Here is a 19,736-nt window from a genome sequence, read left to right on the forward strand (position 1 = left end):
TTTCTCAAAATTGTTTTCAATTGATATTTTCATTTGATACCAAAAAAATGAAGAGAGCGAGCGGATACATACCATTTGGGTGTACAACTTATGCTTATACGAATGCTCCTTGAAAGAAATTAAAGCGGCAGCCGAAGGGCTGGGGGATAAATAAACGGGACGACGTCACCACGAAGGGAGACTCTTCTTAAAGGTATTTTAGGTAAAAAAAGAAAAAAAAAAAAATGGGGATCCGTTCTGTTAAGAGACGCATTTAATGCTCAAATCGATGATGCCGATTATGTTTTTCTGCTCGTGGGAAAAAAAGCAAGATAATGTAACATCAAAGAGGGCCGCGTTTGCAGTTGCGTCAGATGGATGGGTAGCACACTGTTGACAGGAGAGCTTTATTTCCAGACAGCCCGGTGCAAAGACATGCACTTGTATTGCCAAATAAAATATCAGTTGGCATGGAAACAAGATAAAGCACATTCCAAAGGCGCTGTTTTTTTTTCTTTTTTTTTCCCTTTTAATTACCTTTTCATCCATTAGGGAGAAATTTCCATTCGTGTTGCTATTTGAGGGAGGGGATGGGAATGGGTAAGAATGTGCTGTTCTGCTCATTTCATGTGCACATACAATAAGGGTGCACTTTATGTGCATGTGATGGGGGAACCGCTTTGTGTTGTTACCTTATCCGTAATACGCTCCTGGCGAGGAAGTAGTTTTTTTTCTTCTTTTTGAACAGTTCCACGTAAATTTTGGTATTGTCCTGCGGGTGGCGGATGAGCAGAAAGGGGTTGAGTTGGTTCACACGTTTCGCCTTAGGGGATCCACTTTTTCGTTTTTTCTTCGGGCGCGACAACGGACGCGTAGTCGGCCGTCCGTTTTCCTGTAGGGTTACCAGGTCGGACACATTCAGGATAATGTACTCCAGGAAGAAGATTTTGTCCCTGACGAGTTTCTGACATTTGGTGTTGTTTCGCCTGGTGAGGGGGGGTAAACACATAGATGTAACAGCATGGGTGTAATAGCTTCGGTGTCGCAACATGGGCGTCGGCGCGCTGCTTCGCACAGAGGATGATGTGGACCGCTGCCCAAGGAGAGTAGAGACCTACCTGACGTACAGTATGTTGAGACCCTTCGCTTTGACAAAGCAACTGACGAAGTACTCAATGGAGGGGTCCATCTTGACGTGGGGGCAGAATTTTATATCCTTTATGAAGATGAGCAAGCACTTTTTGGAAAAACTGACCTGAGTCTTTTTCTCCTTGATTTTACAAATGTCCTTCATGTATTCATTTAGGTTGTTTAATCGTAAGGAGGGTTTCCAGAGGGGCTCTTCTTCCGGTTTTCCTTTTCCCCTAAGAAGCAGACTTTCGTGCGATAAGAATTTTATATCATCCGGCGAGTGGTCATTCAGGAAGGACAGCTTAAATTTTATGTATTTCAATTTGTACTCCTTCTTTATGTTGATTAGCACTTGGGACGCAACGATGAAGAGGTCGTGGTAGGAGAAGTCTTTCTTCAACACGACGATTGCCTTTCCGATGCAGTAGGTTAGGAGGCCTGCGCGGGGGGGAGGGGTGAATAAGTGTGTAATATGTAAGTAAGGACGTATGTAACTACGTATGTATGTAGCTATGCACGGACGAATTTATACGTTCCGTTGTGCACATTTGGCCCAGCCCAAAGGTATGCGCCCGATCACACCTATGCACACACGGGTATACATGATTGTGGGCTACTCTGCGCGGCTACCACCTACCTCTAACCCTATTTCTGATGAGGAGCTCAAAGTCTCCTCGGTCCCTCACGTCAGGGGAGAATAAAAAGATGGAGGGGACGAGGACATCCTTTGCATTTTTCTTCATCTCCTCCTGTTTATACAAATCGTGGGACAGGGGCATCCTCAAATTTTCGACGTAAATGGGTTCGACGTGTCGATTTCTTATCTTTCCAAAGGTTCTCAGCGAATAGACGTGCTTCTTATTCGTGCTCAGTAAATGAGAATTTTTGGATATTTCACTGGAGTCAATGCTTTTATTATACGTGATGGTGGTGCAAGTGGGGACAAAGTATGAAGTATAGGTGGTGTCAAAAACTATGCACAGTTGTTTCCCTCCTTGTAACTTTTTAATTATATTAAATACTTCATTTGAATAGATGTAATTATTTTTCGAGTGATCCTCTGGCAATAAGGCAAAGTTATTGTTCTGTGAGAATTTTGAATCAATTATTTTGATGGAATATCCACAGAAATAGAAAAATAAAATGTCTCCATTGTTTGAATTGACAACAAATTCGTAGAGGTTATTAATGATGTTACTTTTGTTGGCCTTTTGTGCGACGAAGTTTCGATAGCAAAGGTTGCAATCATTTAGGAGTATCAATTCATTGAATTTGAACGTCCCTACTAAATGTTCGCACATTTCCAAGGTGTCATTTACACATCCTTCGAGCAGCCCATTATAATTTAGTGTAACGAGGAGAGCCTTCCTCTTCCCCACGTTGGGGGATTCTTCCTTGTACAGCGAATATCTGCTTTCTCCAGTCTTCACGTAGGAGTCTTTTTTTTTTTTTTTTTTTTTCTTCTTCTTCTTCCTTTTCGAATACGTTTTTATCGAACAAATTGAAATGCACTGTATCTTTTTTCCTTCCAGGATCATTCACCCGGATTTGCTTATTTTGGGACTGATTCGGGCATGCCTTATTTGGTGTGAAATTTTTACTGTTGTCAACTGCGAGGGGAAGGGCAGCAAAATTGGTTCGGTTGATCTTTTTTATAAGTTCGCTATTCTCATCACTGGGGGGAGCGATAATCGTGGCGTTGTTGTCCGTGTTGTTTGAAATGCTCATGTCTGCCTGCAGCTTCGGTAGGTTCTTCGCGCTGGCCACATAGTCACCACTGGTTACGCAGTCTCCACTAGCAACGACAGCGGCACTGTGAAGTCCCTGCGAGTCAGCGCTTGTGTTCTCATTGCAGAGGAAGGACGAGATGTATGAATTTTTCATCGTATAGTAGGATTCCGCTTGGTCCGAGCGACTTGGCTCAGAGGTGTCAGCCCCCATTTGGGCCTTCTTATCAAGCTTATTCTTATACTTTTTTAATTGCTCAAATAATTTTTTATTTTTGGTTAAACTGTTAATGCATTTTAGGCAGGTGTTTAATTCTTCGTAGACCTTGGACTTTAGCTGCAATATTTCATCAATATCGTAATGCACATTTTTTGGACTTTTTTTTTTTTTTCCTGATTTTTTTTTTCTCTCCTTTTTTAGTGATATGTTATGTTCGTCTGCACTTTGGGGGGCAGCATCTTCGGTTCCATCCTTGTGATGTACCCCTCGATTGGCATGGTTTTTCGTGGAAGCGGGTTCGTAACAGTTCGCTTTAACATTTAGAGGCTCGTACGCATTGTTATCCATGGAGGCGATGGACTTTATGTACTGATTATGATTCTCAGTGCTATTACCCACGATAAATTTATTTATTTCATTTTTTGTTAAGCTGGAAAGGTGGGAAAGTTTTATGTGCTCCATGTTACCTATAACCTTATCTGCCAAGTCATCCTCGGTTCTTACATTGTGCAATTTTTTCAGCATACTAACGATGTGTTCGTTGCCATCAATTAGATTTATCTTACCGTCGACGTTTGGTCCTTCTCGGTTACCCCTGTTTAGCAGTTTAACAATTGGGTTCTCCTTATCGTTTGACAATGGCAGAGATTCAAATCCCTTTTCATTCTTGTACATAAAATGGTCCATGGTGTTGGAAATGTTGTTCTTCCTACCATTGGTTTCGTTTTCTTGTTTTTTCTGCTCATAGAGAAATTTATTCAATATGCATTGCCTCATTAAATGTTTCGTGTTCTCGTTAATACCGCTGGTGGTATCATTTGCGCATAAGTTGGGGCTACTTATAACTCCATGTTTTTTTTCAAGTTCACGTAAGCGATGTGCGTTGTTCATTAGGTAGTCGTTACTAGGTTTGAAATTCTGGTAGGTTTTAAAGGCATCCTGATTTGACATTCCACATTTGGTATTCTCTCTAATGTGCATATCGCCGAAAGGATTGCTTTTCGAGGTGTTGTTGCCCTGTCCGTACTGGCCAATAAGTACACCTTCTTTATTACTTGTATGATCATAATTATTGTTGCTCGTTCTGAATATGTTATTTATGTACTTGTTTACATTCACAAAATCTAGATTGGTATCATTTTTGTTGTGCGTTCCGTTTTCATTTTTTATTCCTACTAAAATTTTGGACATTTTATCTGAGCTGTTAATGAAGTTGTTTTGTATGACTGTGCTGTAGTTGTATATATTATGCTTGCTGCTATTCCTTTCATGGTCACTTACAATTTTTATGGAGTTGTTGTCCCTCGCTATAGACTTTCTGTATATATTATTAATCTGTTCCTTGAACACTTGGTTTATTTTTTCTGTGGTATCACTGGTGGTGTGCGCCACATTGTTATCGGTTTTCATTATCGATTCTCCTTTGGGGGGGTTGTTCATTACAATTGCTGCCATGTTCGAGTGACTGTTCGGGTGAATGGCCTTCGTTGAACGCAGCTGATTCTGTTCATTTATTGCGTTTTTATTTGGGGCTAATTCGATTGCACTATTTTTTTCCCACTGCTGTTGCTTACTGTCGAGGGGCATAATTGTGGGGTCTCCGCTTTTTGCACTGTCCTTGGATAGGTCAAAATGGAGAACATGGCCGACATGGGAGGCCTGCATGGGCGTGCCGCCTCCTGGCGATGTTGCCTTTCTTTGGCCTTTTCCTTGCGGATCCTTATTAGAACAGTGATTGGCGCCATTATTAGCACCATTATTAGCACCATTATTAGCACCATTATTAGCACCATTATTAGCACCATTATTAGCACCATTATTAGAACCATTATTAGCGCCATTATTAGCACCATTATTCGTCCCACTTTGTGGAGCCCTCTTTGGGCCCTCCCGATCTTTATGATTGTCCCGTTTGGCTGCGAGTCCACCAGTGAACTGATAAATATTGGTGACGATCTTTTCGTGGTACTTGTGACGGTCGTCCTGATGGGCATTCTTTTGCGAAACGACACTGATTCGCGGGTTTCCATTGGGCACTGCTCCCGTGTGCGCAGAATATATTTTAGCAAACTGATCATCTCGGCGTAGGGACACTATTTCGTTACCGCTCTTTGAGATAGATGCAGGAGAGGTGTACTTCAAATGATCTACATTGTTGGCGGAAGCAAAACTGATGTTCGGAAAGGCATTGGCACTGCTACTACTATAATTCCATTTGCTATAATCACGAATGATGTTATCGTTATGTACACGTGGTAGGTTATATCCTGCCATATTTAACACTCTATTTTGATTAGAGTTACTATGCATCAGGTAACCATTACGGCATATAGGGTTGGGTTCATTAAGTGAGGAATCCCTTGGAGGGGTGGCAAATTTATTCACTTCTGATTTGGAATCAAAACTATTTCGTGACTTATTAGGACTGAATGGAAAAATGAAATTGTAAATTCTATTGAAGGTGTTATTATTTGGTTCTCTTTTCCAACTTGACGTTTTCTGGCTGTTTATTTTTCTTCTGAAGGAAGTGGAACTTAAGTTTGTTTTGTTTATGGATGATGAACTTCTTCTTTGTCCTTTTTGGATATTTGGAAGATGGTAATACGAATTAACAGAAGGAGTTAAATTATTATTGGGTTCTTTTTTTCGGTTAAAAATTTTAAAAACGTTTTTTCTGGACCCATCTTTTGTGTTGTGTGTGGGATTTAACATATGTAGGGTGGCATATTTCTGTGCGTCGGTACTTAAAATGAATGAACCGTTATGTATGTGATTGCCATTCTGTAAATCCCTGTTACCATACGGCACATACCTTTTCAGCTTAATATTATTATTACTGTAAAAGTTAATTGGTTCGCGAGCATTCGAAGAAAAAGCATGGTTATGGTTATCGTTATGGCTCGGGCTGTGGCTATGGCTAACTGGGTGGTACTTATGATCATATGATGAAAATTTCCCATTTGGGTACTTTACGTTACGATGATCTTGCACCTTTCTGTTGTACTCATCTAGAACTATTCTGTTGTAGTCCTCGTATATATTTTTGTTAAACTGATTAAATATGTTTCTGTTTTCTTTCGCGTCGTACATTTGGTAGGAGGAGAAGTTTTTCGCTATAGTTTGGGGGCTATAATTGAGGATGTTATGCGGTCCTCTCGCAGAGGAGTCACCCTTTACACGTGTGCTTGCAATGTAGTTCGCAGGGTAGTTGGCGGAGCAACTGCCACTACAATTGACGTTGCTGTTCAAGGTGCCATCCTTTCTGTAACCATGTCGGATATCGTTCATGCTGTTGCTGTCCTTGGACCTCAAAACATTTCCATATCGAATCCCGGAAATGGGATGCAAATACTTCTTCGTTGGTATGCTATTATCATTAATTGAATTTTTTCCATAGTGATTATTTGAGACAAAAAATGGAGATTTCTTCCTCACATGGACAACAGGAATGACTTCTCGCTTTTCATGTCTGTTCGTAATTTTCACACCATGTGTTGTGTTGGCCATTCCGTTGCTCCTTGTTCGAATGTTTTTATTATCATTTTCGATATCTGCAGAGAGGTAAAAAAAAAAAAAAAAGAATACAAGGGTCTTTACATATAAAATAGCTATTTGTGTACGTGTGGTGTATGCGCAGGGTATGTAAGCCTGGAGAATGTAGAACACGCTGAAGTACATGTAGCAGTGGCATATTCCCCCGAAATAGAAAATGCCATGATGAGTAGACTTCTACTTGCGATTCGGGCGGCTGCTTTGAGGAGAATGCGGAGCGATTCGCAAAGAGGCTCAATTTATGTGGCACGGCGCCCTTTGGACACTTCCCTCTCGATGGGAATGAAGCGCAATTATAAAAATTCGATAATAAAGCAGAGTGAAGATAACACAGGGGGAGTACAGCAAGCATATATGGCAAAATAAGGAGTCGTATCACCTCAGAAGCGGGACAGCGCACCCCCTATCATTTCTTCCAAAAAGTACACACACATACACACAGTCAAAATTTTCAAATGGACACATAAAGAAACAAGACGGACGCTAAAAGGGGGGCAATTAAACTGTCACTTTATGTACTAGCCATAAAATGAAGATTAGCCCATGGGGGAATATCCTCATGAAACATTCTAACGAAGCATAAAAAAAAAAGAAAAAAAAAAAAAAATATTTGTGTAAAAAAAATGTCTCAGTTTGCAACCATTTCGTCTAATAAGAAAAATTCCCAAAGGTATAACATTTAATGCAAAAGAAAAAATAAAATAATGCACGTAGTAGTTAACGTAGGGGGGATCCTGTTGGCAAACTTGCGCACGTATGTGTGTGCGTATATTTATGCACTCGTGAACACATAAAATTTATGCTCATGCGTTGGGAGGTGGCATGGGCAGGGGGGACAAACTGGTTTTGCATTAATGGAAGGCGCATTAAAAATGGGAGTGGTGTTAAAAAAAAAAAAGAAAACAAAAGAAAAGGCAAATGATTAAAAGTGACTGAAAAAATAGACACCAGACGTATGCATACATATACGCTACATCCGCATATATTCCATATGTAGGATAAATGCATACACATATATGCCGACGCTTGGGCTCACTGGACAGATTTAAAAGCAAAAATTTAAGGCTGCTCTTCAGTCAACTGCTCCTCATCCGCCCGTTACACGCATAAGGTGTGCAGATACAGGTATGCAGATACAGGTGTGCAGATACAGGTGTGCAGATACAGGTATGCAGATACAGGTGTGCAGATACAGGTATGCAGATACAGGTATGCAGATACAGGTTTGCAGATACAGGCGTACACATACAGGCGTACACATACAGGCGTACACATACAGGCGTACACATACAGGCGCACACAAAAAGGTTGTGGAAATAACCTCCGAGTTTTACCCTTTATCAGTATCCTTCCCCTGGAATCGCACGATATGTTGGCCGTAGATGTGTCATAATCTTCATCCCCCAGTTGCTTTTTCTGTTTGTATATGTTAATGTTTTCATAGGAGCTGTACAGTGGAGAATAGGTGTTTGCGTTATTCATTTTGGTTCGAGAGAATAATGGGGGGGGTCAGCGCGGGTGTGTCATGCGAGTCATTTGCGTGATAGCTTCGCGAGGCTGGTTCGGATGCGAAATTCATGTGTGCAAAGCTTCCCGATTAACAGAAAAAATTCACACAAACGGTTGGCACAATTTCGAAAAAAAAATTCTGACAATTCTCGCAATTCGCACAGTTTTTTTAATTTTTTGAATTTTTTCAATTTATAAATGCGCACAGCACAATGATCCGCTCATTTCACGCAATTTCCAGCAGGCGCGTAAACTTCGCGTAGTTTGCTCCAACAGCCGCACGGAATTTTGATTTGGGAAAAAAATTCATTTCCAACGGCGGAACTTTTTACAAAAATGTATGCATGTGTTTTCACCGCGCCGATTTTTTCTTCAATGGGGTAAATATCACTTCGTGTGAGCAATATGATGCATTTTTTTCTTTTTCTAAAAATACGTAGAAAAATTAACCAGAAAAAAAACAGTTATGGTTTAACTCACTTAATTTTTTTGCGTATTTTTAGAAAAAAGAAAAAAAAAGGCGTATATTTACGCATAAAAAAGTTGAATGAACAGAATTTAAGTGGGGGAAATGGCGGAATGCATCACAGCGTCGCGGATTGCAGAGAAGTGGCAAAAAATAACAGTGCGCGGTATATTTCGTGATGCATATGTAGGCCTATTCTTTGCCGTCAAAACGCATGAAAAAAAGTGGGTGTCATTTTTTAACATGTGCATTTATGCATATACATATGCACAACTGTTTGCGGAGGTAAAACTACCCTTGGACGTACCTTCCTACATTCCTTTTTGTAGAAAAATGCTAAACGTTGAAGGCTACAGATGACCATTTAGAATAAATGTCCGCTTCTGAAAGTTACATTGTGAAATTGGGGGGGTGACAACTAAAAATGAAAGATTGAAAAGGGGAAAAAATACTGCATATAGTAAAAAACAAAACGAGGAAGGTAAAGAGTGGCATCTATGTGTGCAGTTAATCAGGTTGTACTGTTTTATGTAGTTTCCCTCTTTGAAAAAAAAAAAAAAATGGAACTTCACTGAAATGTTCTAAGAAATATAAAGCAGTGCATATATTGGTGTGCACGGGTTAGTAAAAGTAGAAAACGATGAACTGTCACAAATGAAGCAAAAAAAGACGAAAAAAAGAAAAGAAAAAAAAAAAACACTTCTTAACATTGTAAATCCACATTTGTAAATATTTAAACTGCCTTCCCATTCGCGCGCATTTTTTAATTTCCCCTTTGGAGGAAAATCCCAAACATTTTTTTCCCCTTGTTCCGCTTTGTTAAAAGATTTTAATCATGTGCGTAGCCGCGAATATACGCATTTATTTCACGTGGAAATTTCTACTAAATTAAAGGCTTCAAACAATGGGGGTTACGGGCGCATATACATGCACGAACACCAGTGGACATGTACGCAGAGATGGAGAGGTATAAGCAGATATGTGCCAATGCACATGCAGACGCGCAATACCGTCGTTAACGGGGTTTACTCACACATCGCTCCCTTTAGTATAGATCAAAACACACACACCCATTGCTTCAATTCACTCAGTTGGTTAACTTTTCATTTGTGTAACTGCTCTTGGTATGTTTAATGGGGTTGCCACATCATGTTGCCAACGTTTCGCCACATCATCGCACTGCAGGAGGGTCCTCCTTTCTGACGTTATTTTGAAAGTGCAGCATTTTGCATGTTTTCTCACTTGGTGAATTAAAAGAGAAGGTTCCGCGCAGGTGTTGTCGTACTGTATGTGAGCAGCATATACAAGTGGCCTTTTTCAAATAACTATGGTTAGTCGAGAATGCGAGGGAAAATTTTCAGCTTTTTTGCTGTTGCTTTAAAGCATTGTATGTGCGGCACATATTTACCGCTACATGTTGACATTTTTACTTGTCTTTAATTAAATTAACCCGTACGTGTGAATTTTTTTTTTTTCCGTTACGAATTATGAATTGTGGTTATTCGACGGTGATCATATCCCAATTTGAAAGGGCACTACATTAAAGTTATATTTGTTTATTCCATCATGCGAAATGTGGCAAGTTTTCCATGGAGAGGCATGTTCCCTACGCCCTGGCTGCTGATTCGGGAACTCCTCGCATACGCAGCGTGCGCGTAGAAAGCATGTACATACACCCGCGAGAGGATAATTATGCTTTCAAAATTGTTCACCTTAGGCAGAGAAAAAACCGATGGGCATAGTAAATACGTACAGTACAACGGTATGAATATGTTTCATTCCCTTTTTTTCCCACATAAGAATTCCATTTTAAGGTCATATCCCCCCTTGTTATTTGCCCCTCATTTGTTGCGACAAATTAGTGCACATTTTTGACCCCAGTTCATTATCCCTCCCCTTAACGTTACAGTTGTAAATTAAAAAAAAAAATTCTCTCAAAACGAACGACATTGTAATGACGGCTGAATTGTACATACTGATTAATTTATGCTGTTTCTTTAAAATTTCGCACACATATAAGCGTAGAAGCAGAAAGAGGAACGACATACTGTTACATGACATTTCCGGAATACGCATTTCATAATGTTTCAAAAATTTTCTTCGTCAGAAATTTAAAATGAATGTAGTCCTTATGCGAAGAGAACGATTATTTTTCCTCAGTCACACTGATATTTGAGAAGCTTTCCCAACGTAACAGAACCGGCCCCTTAAAGATAAGACATTGCGTGAATATTGAATACAGTTGCAATATTCAAATAAGCTACTTCGTTTCGCACACAAATTTGCGGAAAAAAAAAAGGAAAAAGAACACAAAGGGGAAAATGGAAATAAGGAAAGGATATAAGCAAAAATGCGAATCCTTTAAAAAAAATTGCTATTTTTTGACGATAACCCCAAGGTCATATGAGTATACAGAAAAGAAGAACTTAACGCAGTTGGGGGCATTTTCATTTTAGTGCCCGATAAGCTGAATTAACCTGGTAAGCAGATAATTTCTTTGGATCGATCGGAAATTGCACACCGCATATCTTTTCATTACAATGGGAAAATAAAAATTCAGTAATTAATTTTCTGGCATATGTCAGAAATAGTGCGCGTATACGCTTGAGTGGATGCCTAAGCACCGAGTTTAATGCAAAAAAAAAAAAAAAAGAAAAAAACAAAATAGCATTTTTTTTTTACCCTTCTGAATGTGAGGAACTTTATTGCAACTTAAACTATTGTTAGATCCGCATGCGTAAACATATAAGAATAAATGGAACATTCGATATGTAAGAAAGTTTATAAATTTTTTTTTCAATAAACTAACAATACATATGTAATAAGAGCTAAAAAGTGCAGAGTTGGCGAACCTCCTTAGCACTCGGGATCGTGTAGGCTAAGTCCTGTTGGGGGGCAGAACTTAGCCCGTTTGGGTAATGTGAGGTTCGAACTCACGACCTCGGGATTATGAGACCCGCGCGCTAACCGACTGCGCCAATTACCCGTAATAAAATTAAGCAAAATTAAAAGTATAGTGCCTTTTCATCGAATTTTTCCTCTATAATAACTCTTTCCAAAACAAATATGCGCGATGAGTGAGAAGAAAAATTATTTTGCAAAAAAAATTGTTTTCGGGAATATGTCGATTGGGGTGTATATAAATTTTTTTTAACGCAACAGTTTTGACTTAAGTAAATAATGAACCATTTGCGTATGATATTACAGCAAAGAGTAGTTTAGTAATGTAACTTATGCGTTTTTCTTTTTTTATTGACTTTTTGTTGTGCTCATTTTTTTGAAAATAAAAAAGGGGTCATTTGGAGCTCGCGAATTGTTAGTGACTTTCCTCAAAATGCCTTCCTTTGTCCGATAAGATTTCTCTCTCAAATCAGAAAAGCATACTTTTTTTTCTTCGTCAAAGGATTCATATGATTAGTTAACCTGACGAATATTTATCATTTAGGCAGCCCACTTAGCAAAATTATGTTCAATTTATTTTCCTTTGTTCTGTGGTCCTTATTTTGGTGCTCCTTCAACGTGCCGATGGATGATATGCTTAACTGCATGAATGCGTTATTTTTACAAATGTGTTGCTTTGTGAAGAGTCAAAAAATTGTGAAAAAAAACATAACAGTTAAATTTATTTCCCGTTTTTACATTAAGGGTGACTATGTTATGTTGGAGAAAATTGCATACACGCTAGAGGAATAATTTAAGCCAATGGCGCAAGCTCTGATGCATAACACAGCATTTCCTCGTTAAACAAGGGAAAAAAAAAAGTGTAATTCGCAATTTGCTCTCCATAAAGCGAAGCAGTGAATGTGTACAGGCATTTTTGAACGCCCGTAAGTGGTCTAAATCATCCTCGTAAAGGCACGCACAAACCGTTCCTCCTCTTTTAGTGAAGAATATTTTGATGGGGAACGGAGAGCCATTTAATCCCTGCGGCGAACGATTCATTTTTCGCACCGAAATGGTACGCCAAATGTGTTTAATCTTACAAGAAAGGAAAAACGCAAACATGGGATATGATAAGAAGGCGTGGCGAACAATGATAAAACAGCATGGCCTTTTTTTTCAAATAACATTTCGATTTTGTCTCTGATTTTGACAATGACTTTTACATTGACTTTGATGTTTCTCGGTTTTTGCAATGGGAAAGCGCGGCATCGCGGCATAAATGAACATATGTAGAGCGTACATCAGAATGCCCTTCGAGTTGACCAAGCGCTGCAGGCAGTGGGCAATTGGGACAGGCACATGGTGTTACGTTTTGGATTGCCGATTTCACTGTACGTCGCTTTCCGTGATGGTATAAAATTGCACCGATGAGTTAGCATGGTTGCTAAGTATGACTTCAAATCATTTGGCGTAGAATTTCTGCGCAGAGGTTCGATTCCTCCTTCGGTGCGGTGAGAAGATGGTATGCAAGCGGAATAGAAAAAAAAGGCTGCGTTTTTTCGTTATCCATTTTGTGGAAAAACGAACTTCAAATTTAATGTATCATATAAATTTTGGTTTGAATAAATTACCACTACTTTGATAGAATACGAAAGAAACATTTTTGCCAACGAAATAAAGATAAACCAACCAACCCAATCCCTATAGAAATAAAATAACTAACTATTCCAAGGGTAAATAAGAAATAGCGCTGCTTTTTCTGTTTTTCTATGTGCAAAACGTCGTTCGCGAAAATTGAGGCATTGGGACGAAATGGCATTGAAAAAGGAGCAATGTCGTAAAAATGGGAGAAGAGTCCTATTTAGTCGTCAAATGATAAAGTGTGCAAATGCGGCTGATCAACAAATAAGGGGGAAACCGCTTATGCAATTGAGGCCAAAGGGACGAGGCCCCACAGCTACGCATATGGGCGCCTAAAAAAATATACACAATCAATTGGCCAAATAGGCACACATTTTTTATGTTAACATTTTCGTCACCTTTAAGATTGAGAAGTCCTTTGTTTGAAGTGCCGATCCTACGCCCAAGTTGGCCACCACAGTATATCTTCTCTTCGTTATTTCTTTTTTTAAAAAAAATTCGAAGAGCGCAAAATGGGAAAGACTCATCTTGTGACATCACAAAACGATTAATTCACGCGCGTCGTTGTTAATTTAGATCCATGCAAAATTATGCTTATTAGAAGGGGACATTCTTCAGCTTACATCTTTTTTCTCTTTGTGTGTAGATTAAAGGCGAGAAGTAGTAAGCGTTATCTGGCAGACGTGCAACTTAATTGCATTGCTTACTTCTCCTCAAATGGATTAAGTGCCAAATTGTACGTCTTTGAGATGTATGCCCAACACGCGTATGCTGTCCCATAGGAGCTTAACCATTATAGGAAGTGGTGAACATTCCCACGGCTGCTAATGTGCAGCATTAGAACGTTAGATACCTGTGGATGGTGGTGGTTGCTGTTACCTTTTTGCTCTTTAAAATGTAGAGCAAACTTGTTTACATGCGAAGGGGAGACATCACATATGCAGGAGAGGGAACATAAAAAAAGGTACCCTTGAAAAAAAGGCCTTCTACTCTTCTGAACAAGCCATAACTATTTCGGTTTGGGAAAGAAGTCAATTGGTTTATATTGCCAAATGTGTAGGATGGGTTTGGGGGGCTTTCTCTTTTTTGTTGGCTCACCTTTTTTCAGTGTACCTAAGGTGCACACACGTGTTTTTGTGTTTTCATAAGTTATTTTTCTCTTTTGGGCCCTTTTGTCCCATTTCGAAACAGCGCTTAACCCTACGCCGCGAGAAAGTGGGTAGTGTGCGACGCGTTAGACCGACTGTCCATTGGGGGTGCCTCGCCAATGGCATGTAAGTGACCTTTTGTCATTTCTGAGTCATGGGGCTCGAGGATACATTTTGTGCATACATTCCAGGAGGTTAATTACGTACCAACGTGTGCACAGATGTGAGGGCCCACTTATGTCGCTTAGGTCCTTTCTCCACACCCGTAGCATTTGAACAGATCGATACATTTTTGTTAAGAACTTGTCATGCTTTCGTCCATTTGTTGATCTAATGGTTTGCATAAAAAGGTAGCCCCATTTGGCCATGTTGTGCTATAGATTCCATCCCTCGAGGGACAAACTGTGAATAATATATACTTCCTGGGGTGATCGTGGGGTTACAAATATGCGCGGTGAACAGACGCATTGTATGTGCCTCTTCAAATTGCACTGAAAGTTTGATGAGGCTTTTGCTTTTTTTCCTCTGCGAATGTGTGTTTATCGAAAAATGGCAATACGGAGGGGAGTCAGCGCAAATGGGCGATTTGCTTTTTGCTGTTTGCTGTCCGCGGTTTGCTGTATGTGGCATGCGCCTCTAATTTGACCTACAGCCCGTAAAGGCTTAATCAGCAGCTCGCTAAGGCACAAAACGTGATCTGAACCCGTGGGGGGGGTGAAAACAAATGGGAGGGATGCACGAATGGAATTTCTTCTTTTTTTTTTGAAGATAATGACAATATTGAGCAAATTCACTGCCATGTGTTTTACAAGCAATACCGTGTGGGAATGGAATATTTCCACAATTTTAAAAAGTGATAAGAATATGAAAATATCATTATGCATAAAAAAAATAAAACGTGAATTTGCGCAATGTGAGCAGCGCTAAAATAGAATGCACGTGACTCAAATGGTGGTGGTGAAGCGGCAATGCGTGGAAGGCAGAATGCCCCATGGCCAAGTGCGGCATGCCAAACGCGACACGCAGAACACAGCAATTTAATGCCCCCAAAAAATAACCATATCTGATCAAACGATGTGAACGCTAAAACGAAGGTAGTGACGAGAGGTCAATTATCAAGGGGTGAAAGAATGTTAAAACTAGAGGAAAAATCAACAAGTGATTCCAGAGCGCGAACACATCAACACATGAATTACCGACCAGATAAAAATCAAACAAAGAAGGAGAAATTAGGATGCAAAATTAAGGATGCGAAAAAAAAAGGCGCGAAATAAGGATGTAAAAAAAAGGCGTGAGATAAGGATGCAAAATAAGGATACGATATGAAGGCTTAGTCAAAAGCACGGCAACAAAGTAAGGCAGAATAACTGACGTATGCATACATATATATTTACATCCCCCAATGCATACACGCAAACATTTACTTGCATAGCCGAGCTAGGATATAATACAGAGTACAATTAGGTGCACGAAATTGACAAAGAAGTCAAAATAGCGATTGAGAGAGGGAGGTACTAAGGAATCAACGGCACGAACGGGGACGTAGCAGAGAGTATCGAAGGGTAGCACTAATCGAAACACAGTGAGGAGTACTAGGAGTAACGCAACGAGCCGTACAAACACACACAGACACACGCGGACGCACACAGGAACTGGCACGTTATGGGTGCGCTGACCGGAATAGAAGAGCGAATTATATGATGATAACACTGCATAAGCATTGCTTAAAGTAGTAGGGAAAATATATTCTTCTTCCCTTTTTTGGCATAAGGTCTCTTCCCTTCGATTAATGTTTTTGCATTGTTATATTGGTCAAAATGAGCAGATCAGAGGTAAGGCTGCGAGTTTTTAGACGTACCACTTGGCTCGCGGTTTTGCCAGCTTAGTGTTGTGCATACACTTTTACGTACGGGTGTATACCTACATATGTGTACTTCCCCACGTGTAGCTAGTCGTGCCCCTTTAGGCCTCAATAATAGGTGGCACTATGTTGTCAGGGGCTATGGCTATGCGTGGGACGTAGTTAACCTTTTTTTTTTTTTTTTTTTTTTTTTTTTTTTTTTTTTTTTTTTTTTTTTTTTTTTTTTTTTTTTTTTTTTTTTTTTTTAAACCTTTTTTTTTTTTTTTTTTTTTTTTTTTTTTTTTTTTCTTTTTCATTTTTGCGTCTCGTATTTTCTCCGCATCACCCATTTTTTGATTAATGATAGAGAGATCGCAGAAAATGGATGGAGTTAAATGCAAGCAGCGAGACGAGCGTCCATATGCACCTGCACATGGTTGTGCAGATTCCTTTTTGATGGCTTATCTGTATGTGTCTTTCCCGCACTTAACATTTTGCAGGACTTAGATCCAGAGATGCATGCACTGTTGACGTGCGCATTCGATGAAGGAGTGAAGGTGAAAGGGGCAGTGGAAGTTGGAAAAAGAGCAGTGGAATACTTCCGAGGAGACGAATTTGTAAATTTCCTCTACAGCAAAAGGGACATGCTAAAAGCAAAGTTCCCAAATTTACTGCAAAATAGAACCCTTGCAGATTTGAAAGATATAGAAGAATTTGCAGACACGTTTATACAGAAGAGATTTATATATAAAGCGCAGTATAAGCCAATTAAGGGCATAAACGAGGTCGATGAAAATGGAATGTATAGGAGACCCAAATGGCCAAGAAGATTAATAATGTCTTCGAAGCAGAATTTTGATAGGACAAGTTTTTACATCCTAGTTCATGAAAGGAATAAGAAGTTACAATATTTGATGTTAATTTCGCTGATATCGATAGTGCTAATTTGTTGTATGTTTCCTATTTGGCCCCTGAGATTAAAATTGGCCTTGTGGCACCTATCCGTGGTGTTTATATCGTTAATGTCAGTAATTGTCCTTGTCAGATTGTTTCTCTTCATTTTCTTCTGGTTCTTTGGAGTAGATTATTGGTTATTCCCCAACCTGTTTGATGAAGAATGCAACGTTGTCGAATCATTTACTCCCGTACATCAGTGGATTTACAGAAATGACACGTGGCTTTTAGTCATTGCAAGGATGTTTACGGCTGTTTTGTTAGCCATTGGCATACACCAATTAGGAAAAACTCATTCCATTTCCGACATTGGTAACTTTGCTACACAGTCCTTTATTGATATTATAGAATGGGGTAATAAGAAGTTGGCTGCGTCTCCGGAGAATGTGTCTATGTATAAGTCTTTGGATTCCAAGGCGACGTTCGAGACGGAGTTCCAGGATGACGGCGTGGTGTATGACGAGAACGAGGAGAACTACGACTGCTTGAAGGGGTGCGGCTTCCAGACGTTCGAGGAGCTCGTGCGCAAGTGTTTCCTGAAGTGCGAGTGCATGGAGGTACGGTGCGATGGTGGCGACTGTGGCGGTAGTGTCTGTGGCCACGTTGGATACATTGGTTACGTTTGCCTCTTTCACCGCCTAGCCGCAGCTGCGGATTAAGGCAAAAACGAATTTCGTTCGCCCTTGGGCTTAACGAAATTTCTCCCTGTCTGATACTTTTCCGGGTGCATTTTTGATCCCCTCCTGTATTGCGCGGTGCACTCCTTTATTTTTATTTTTTATTTTTTCCCCATTTTAGAAAGTTATAAAGTCGGAGTGCTACAAGAAAAAGTGCTCACGGGTTACCAAGGAAGTTTTGGATGAAGCACACAAAGAAGCTTGCTTTGGGAAGAAGGACAAATAGGCATGTAGGGTGGAGCGAGACAGGAATGGCTCAACATGTTGGCATCCGTACATCGTGTCGAAATTGTTATTGGCCTGAATTTATCTGACCTGTGGTGCAGTGTCCGTGTGTGTACTACCCCCAGCACGGGCCAGTAGCCCCTCCAGTCATTCTCCAGGAACCATTTTTTTTAACAGTTTTTCATAAGCAGTTTTACGAAGTAGTATTTCCCCCTCATTATGAATTAATCTGATTTTATATTTGATTCATTTCGGTACATTTTGTTGTAGCTATTTCGCCTTATCTCGCCCCATTTCGCCCTGTTTCGCCCTTTTTCACTCTTTTTTTTCGGCAGAGTAGTTGTTTATATCCCCTTTGAATCCTTCCACGTTGTAATAAATTGCACCTTTACTGTCACTTTATTCTTTCGGATTATTACATGAAGAGTTCTTATAAATGTTAATTTTTCGTATTTTAAAATGTATTACACGGGAAAAGAAAAAAATTATATATACTTTTTTTTTTTGATGGCATTTGTGTTATTTTTTTTTTTTTTTAATAAATTTTTAAAGGTTTTTAAAAACGTATGATTAGGTTTTAATCGTATCAGCTTTTTACGGGAGATGATACCCTCTGGGTTATATTTTTTTATGCGTATCTTTACATTACATCATTTTTTTCCTCTTTTTGGAATGGCTCACCAGGGGGAGGTGTAAATATGGAGTGGGCACGATGTGCATAAAATGATTTTAGCCTACATCCATATTTGCATTCAGCCCATATGAGTGAGTCCACATGGATCGACACAGAGTGCGTGCTTCTATAAGGAACAGAACCATGTGAATGTTTAAAAAAAAGTGAAAATTTGTTTAAAAAAACGAAGAACAAGAATGCTCAATTAAGGTGCCCCTACCGTAATACGTGAACTGGAGGGAAACTCCCAACATTAGCAAACTTCATCCCATGTCCGAGTACACGGACAAAAGCACAGCAGCAGCAAAACATTATTGAGCAGTTCTACCGATATATTTAATTTAAAAAGAAAAGAAAAGAGGAGAAACCAAATTGGATACGATGAAGCTGCCCAGAGAAGTTGTTTTTCAAGTGGCGAAAGGGTTTAGAGGGAGGAGCAAGGGATGTTTTAAAATTGCGAGGAGCAGGGCCATGAAGGCGTTGCTGCATTCGTACATTATGCGACGCCAACGGTATAGGAGGCTACGGGTACGTTGAGGTGCATGAAATGGAGAAGTGGGGGATACGCCAACGGCGGAGGGGGTTACAAAGAGGCGTTCCCTTAAATACGAACCGGCTTCCCATGCAGTGTGTACACACCTACGCAGATGGGCATGCCTGTAGAGCAGCCCTGTGTGCATTCCGTTCTGCCAGGAAAAATTCTTCCCCACTGCTTCTTTTCACCGCTTCTTTTCACCGCTTCTTCTCACCGCTTCTTCTAACCTCTTCTTCTCATCGCTTCTTCCCCCCTTCAGGTTCACTGGATAGCCAGCATAAACAGGGCCTGCAGAGAGTGGAACTTCACATACGCTCATTTTATGAACAGCCTGCTGAACAACAACATCATGCTAAATAGGAAGAGCTTGTACAGCCTGGCCTACACGGAGCCGATAAGCTTCAAATGCCTAGTGGACGAATCGAAGTATGTCTTTTTTCAGAGGAAGCTTAAGTTTAGGGACATCTCGCAGTTATGAGTGGCACGGTAAAGTAAACCTCTGGCTGGGATGCCCTTTGGGGGCCTTGGGCGAACGTTGAAACGGGTGCAAACCGTGGGAAAGGAATAGCTGAAGTG

The 19,736-nt window shown here is 40.0% G+C and overlaps 4 protein-coding genes and 1 non-coding gene across 5 annotated transcripts; 2 read left to right on the forward strand and 3 right to left on the reverse strand.

Moving 5' to 3' along the window:
- Nucleotides 1-240: 240 nt before the first annotated feature.
- On the reverse strand, nucleotides 241-2,411 carry C922_00403 (hypothetical protein; the record flags this gene model as incomplete). Its single annotated transcript, XM_008816020.1, has 6 exons — nucleotides 241-288; nucleotides 517-553; nucleotides 672-751; nucleotides 884-965; nucleotides 1,098-1,548; nucleotides 1,748-2,411. 6 exons carry the CDS (start codon nucleotides 2,409-2,411, stop codon nucleotides 241-243), a joined length of 1,362 nt encoding a protein of 453 aa, XP_008814242.1.
- A 37-nt stretch (nucleotides 2,412-2,448) lies between these two features.
- On the reverse strand, nucleotides 2,449-8,091 carry C922_00404 (hypothetical protein; the record flags this gene model as incomplete). The annotated part of the gene is made up of 2 exons (XM_008816021.1): nucleotides 2,449-6,608; nucleotides 7,944-8,091. The coding sequence occupies 2 exons, from the start codon at nucleotides 8,089-8,091 to the stop codon at nucleotides 2,449-2,451; spliced, it is 4,308 nt and encodes a 1,435-aa protein (XP_008814243.1).
- A 3,405-nt stretch (nucleotides 8,092-11,496) lies between these two features.
- Nucleotides 11,497-11,570, reverse strand: C922_00405. Its single transcript has one exon. It is a non-coding gene; the product is annotated as a tRNA-Met (tRNA).
- Nucleotides 11,571-16,611: 5,041 nt separating this feature from the next.
- Nucleotides 16,612-17,953, forward strand: C922_00406 (hypothetical protein; the record flags this gene model as incomplete). The annotated part of the gene is made up of 2 exons (XM_008816022.1): nucleotides 16,612-17,607; nucleotides 17,849-17,953. 2 exons carry the CDS (start codon nucleotides 16,612-16,614, stop codon nucleotides 17,951-17,953), a joined length of 1,101 nt encoding a protein of 366 aa, XP_008814244.1.
- A 1,053-nt stretch (nucleotides 17,954-19,006) lies between these two features.
- On the forward strand, nucleotides 19,007-19,638 carry C922_00407 (50S ribosomal protein L20; the record flags this gene model as incomplete). Its single annotated transcript, XM_008816023.1, has 2 exons — nucleotides 19,007-19,153; nucleotides 19,420-19,638. The coding sequence occupies 2 exons, from the start codon at nucleotides 19,007-19,009 to the stop codon at nucleotides 19,636-19,638; spliced, it is 366 nt and encodes a 121-aa protein (XP_008814245.1).
- Between the last annotated feature and the right edge of the window lie 98 nt (nucleotides 19,639-19,736).

This window comes from Plasmodium inui, assembly GCF_000524495.1.
Source record: "Plasmodium inui San Antonio 1 unplaced genomic scaffold supercont1.1, whole genome shotgun sequence".
NCBI classification, from domain to species: Eukaryota; Apicomplexa; class Aconoidasida; order Haemosporida; family Plasmodiidae; genus Plasmodium; species Plasmodium inui.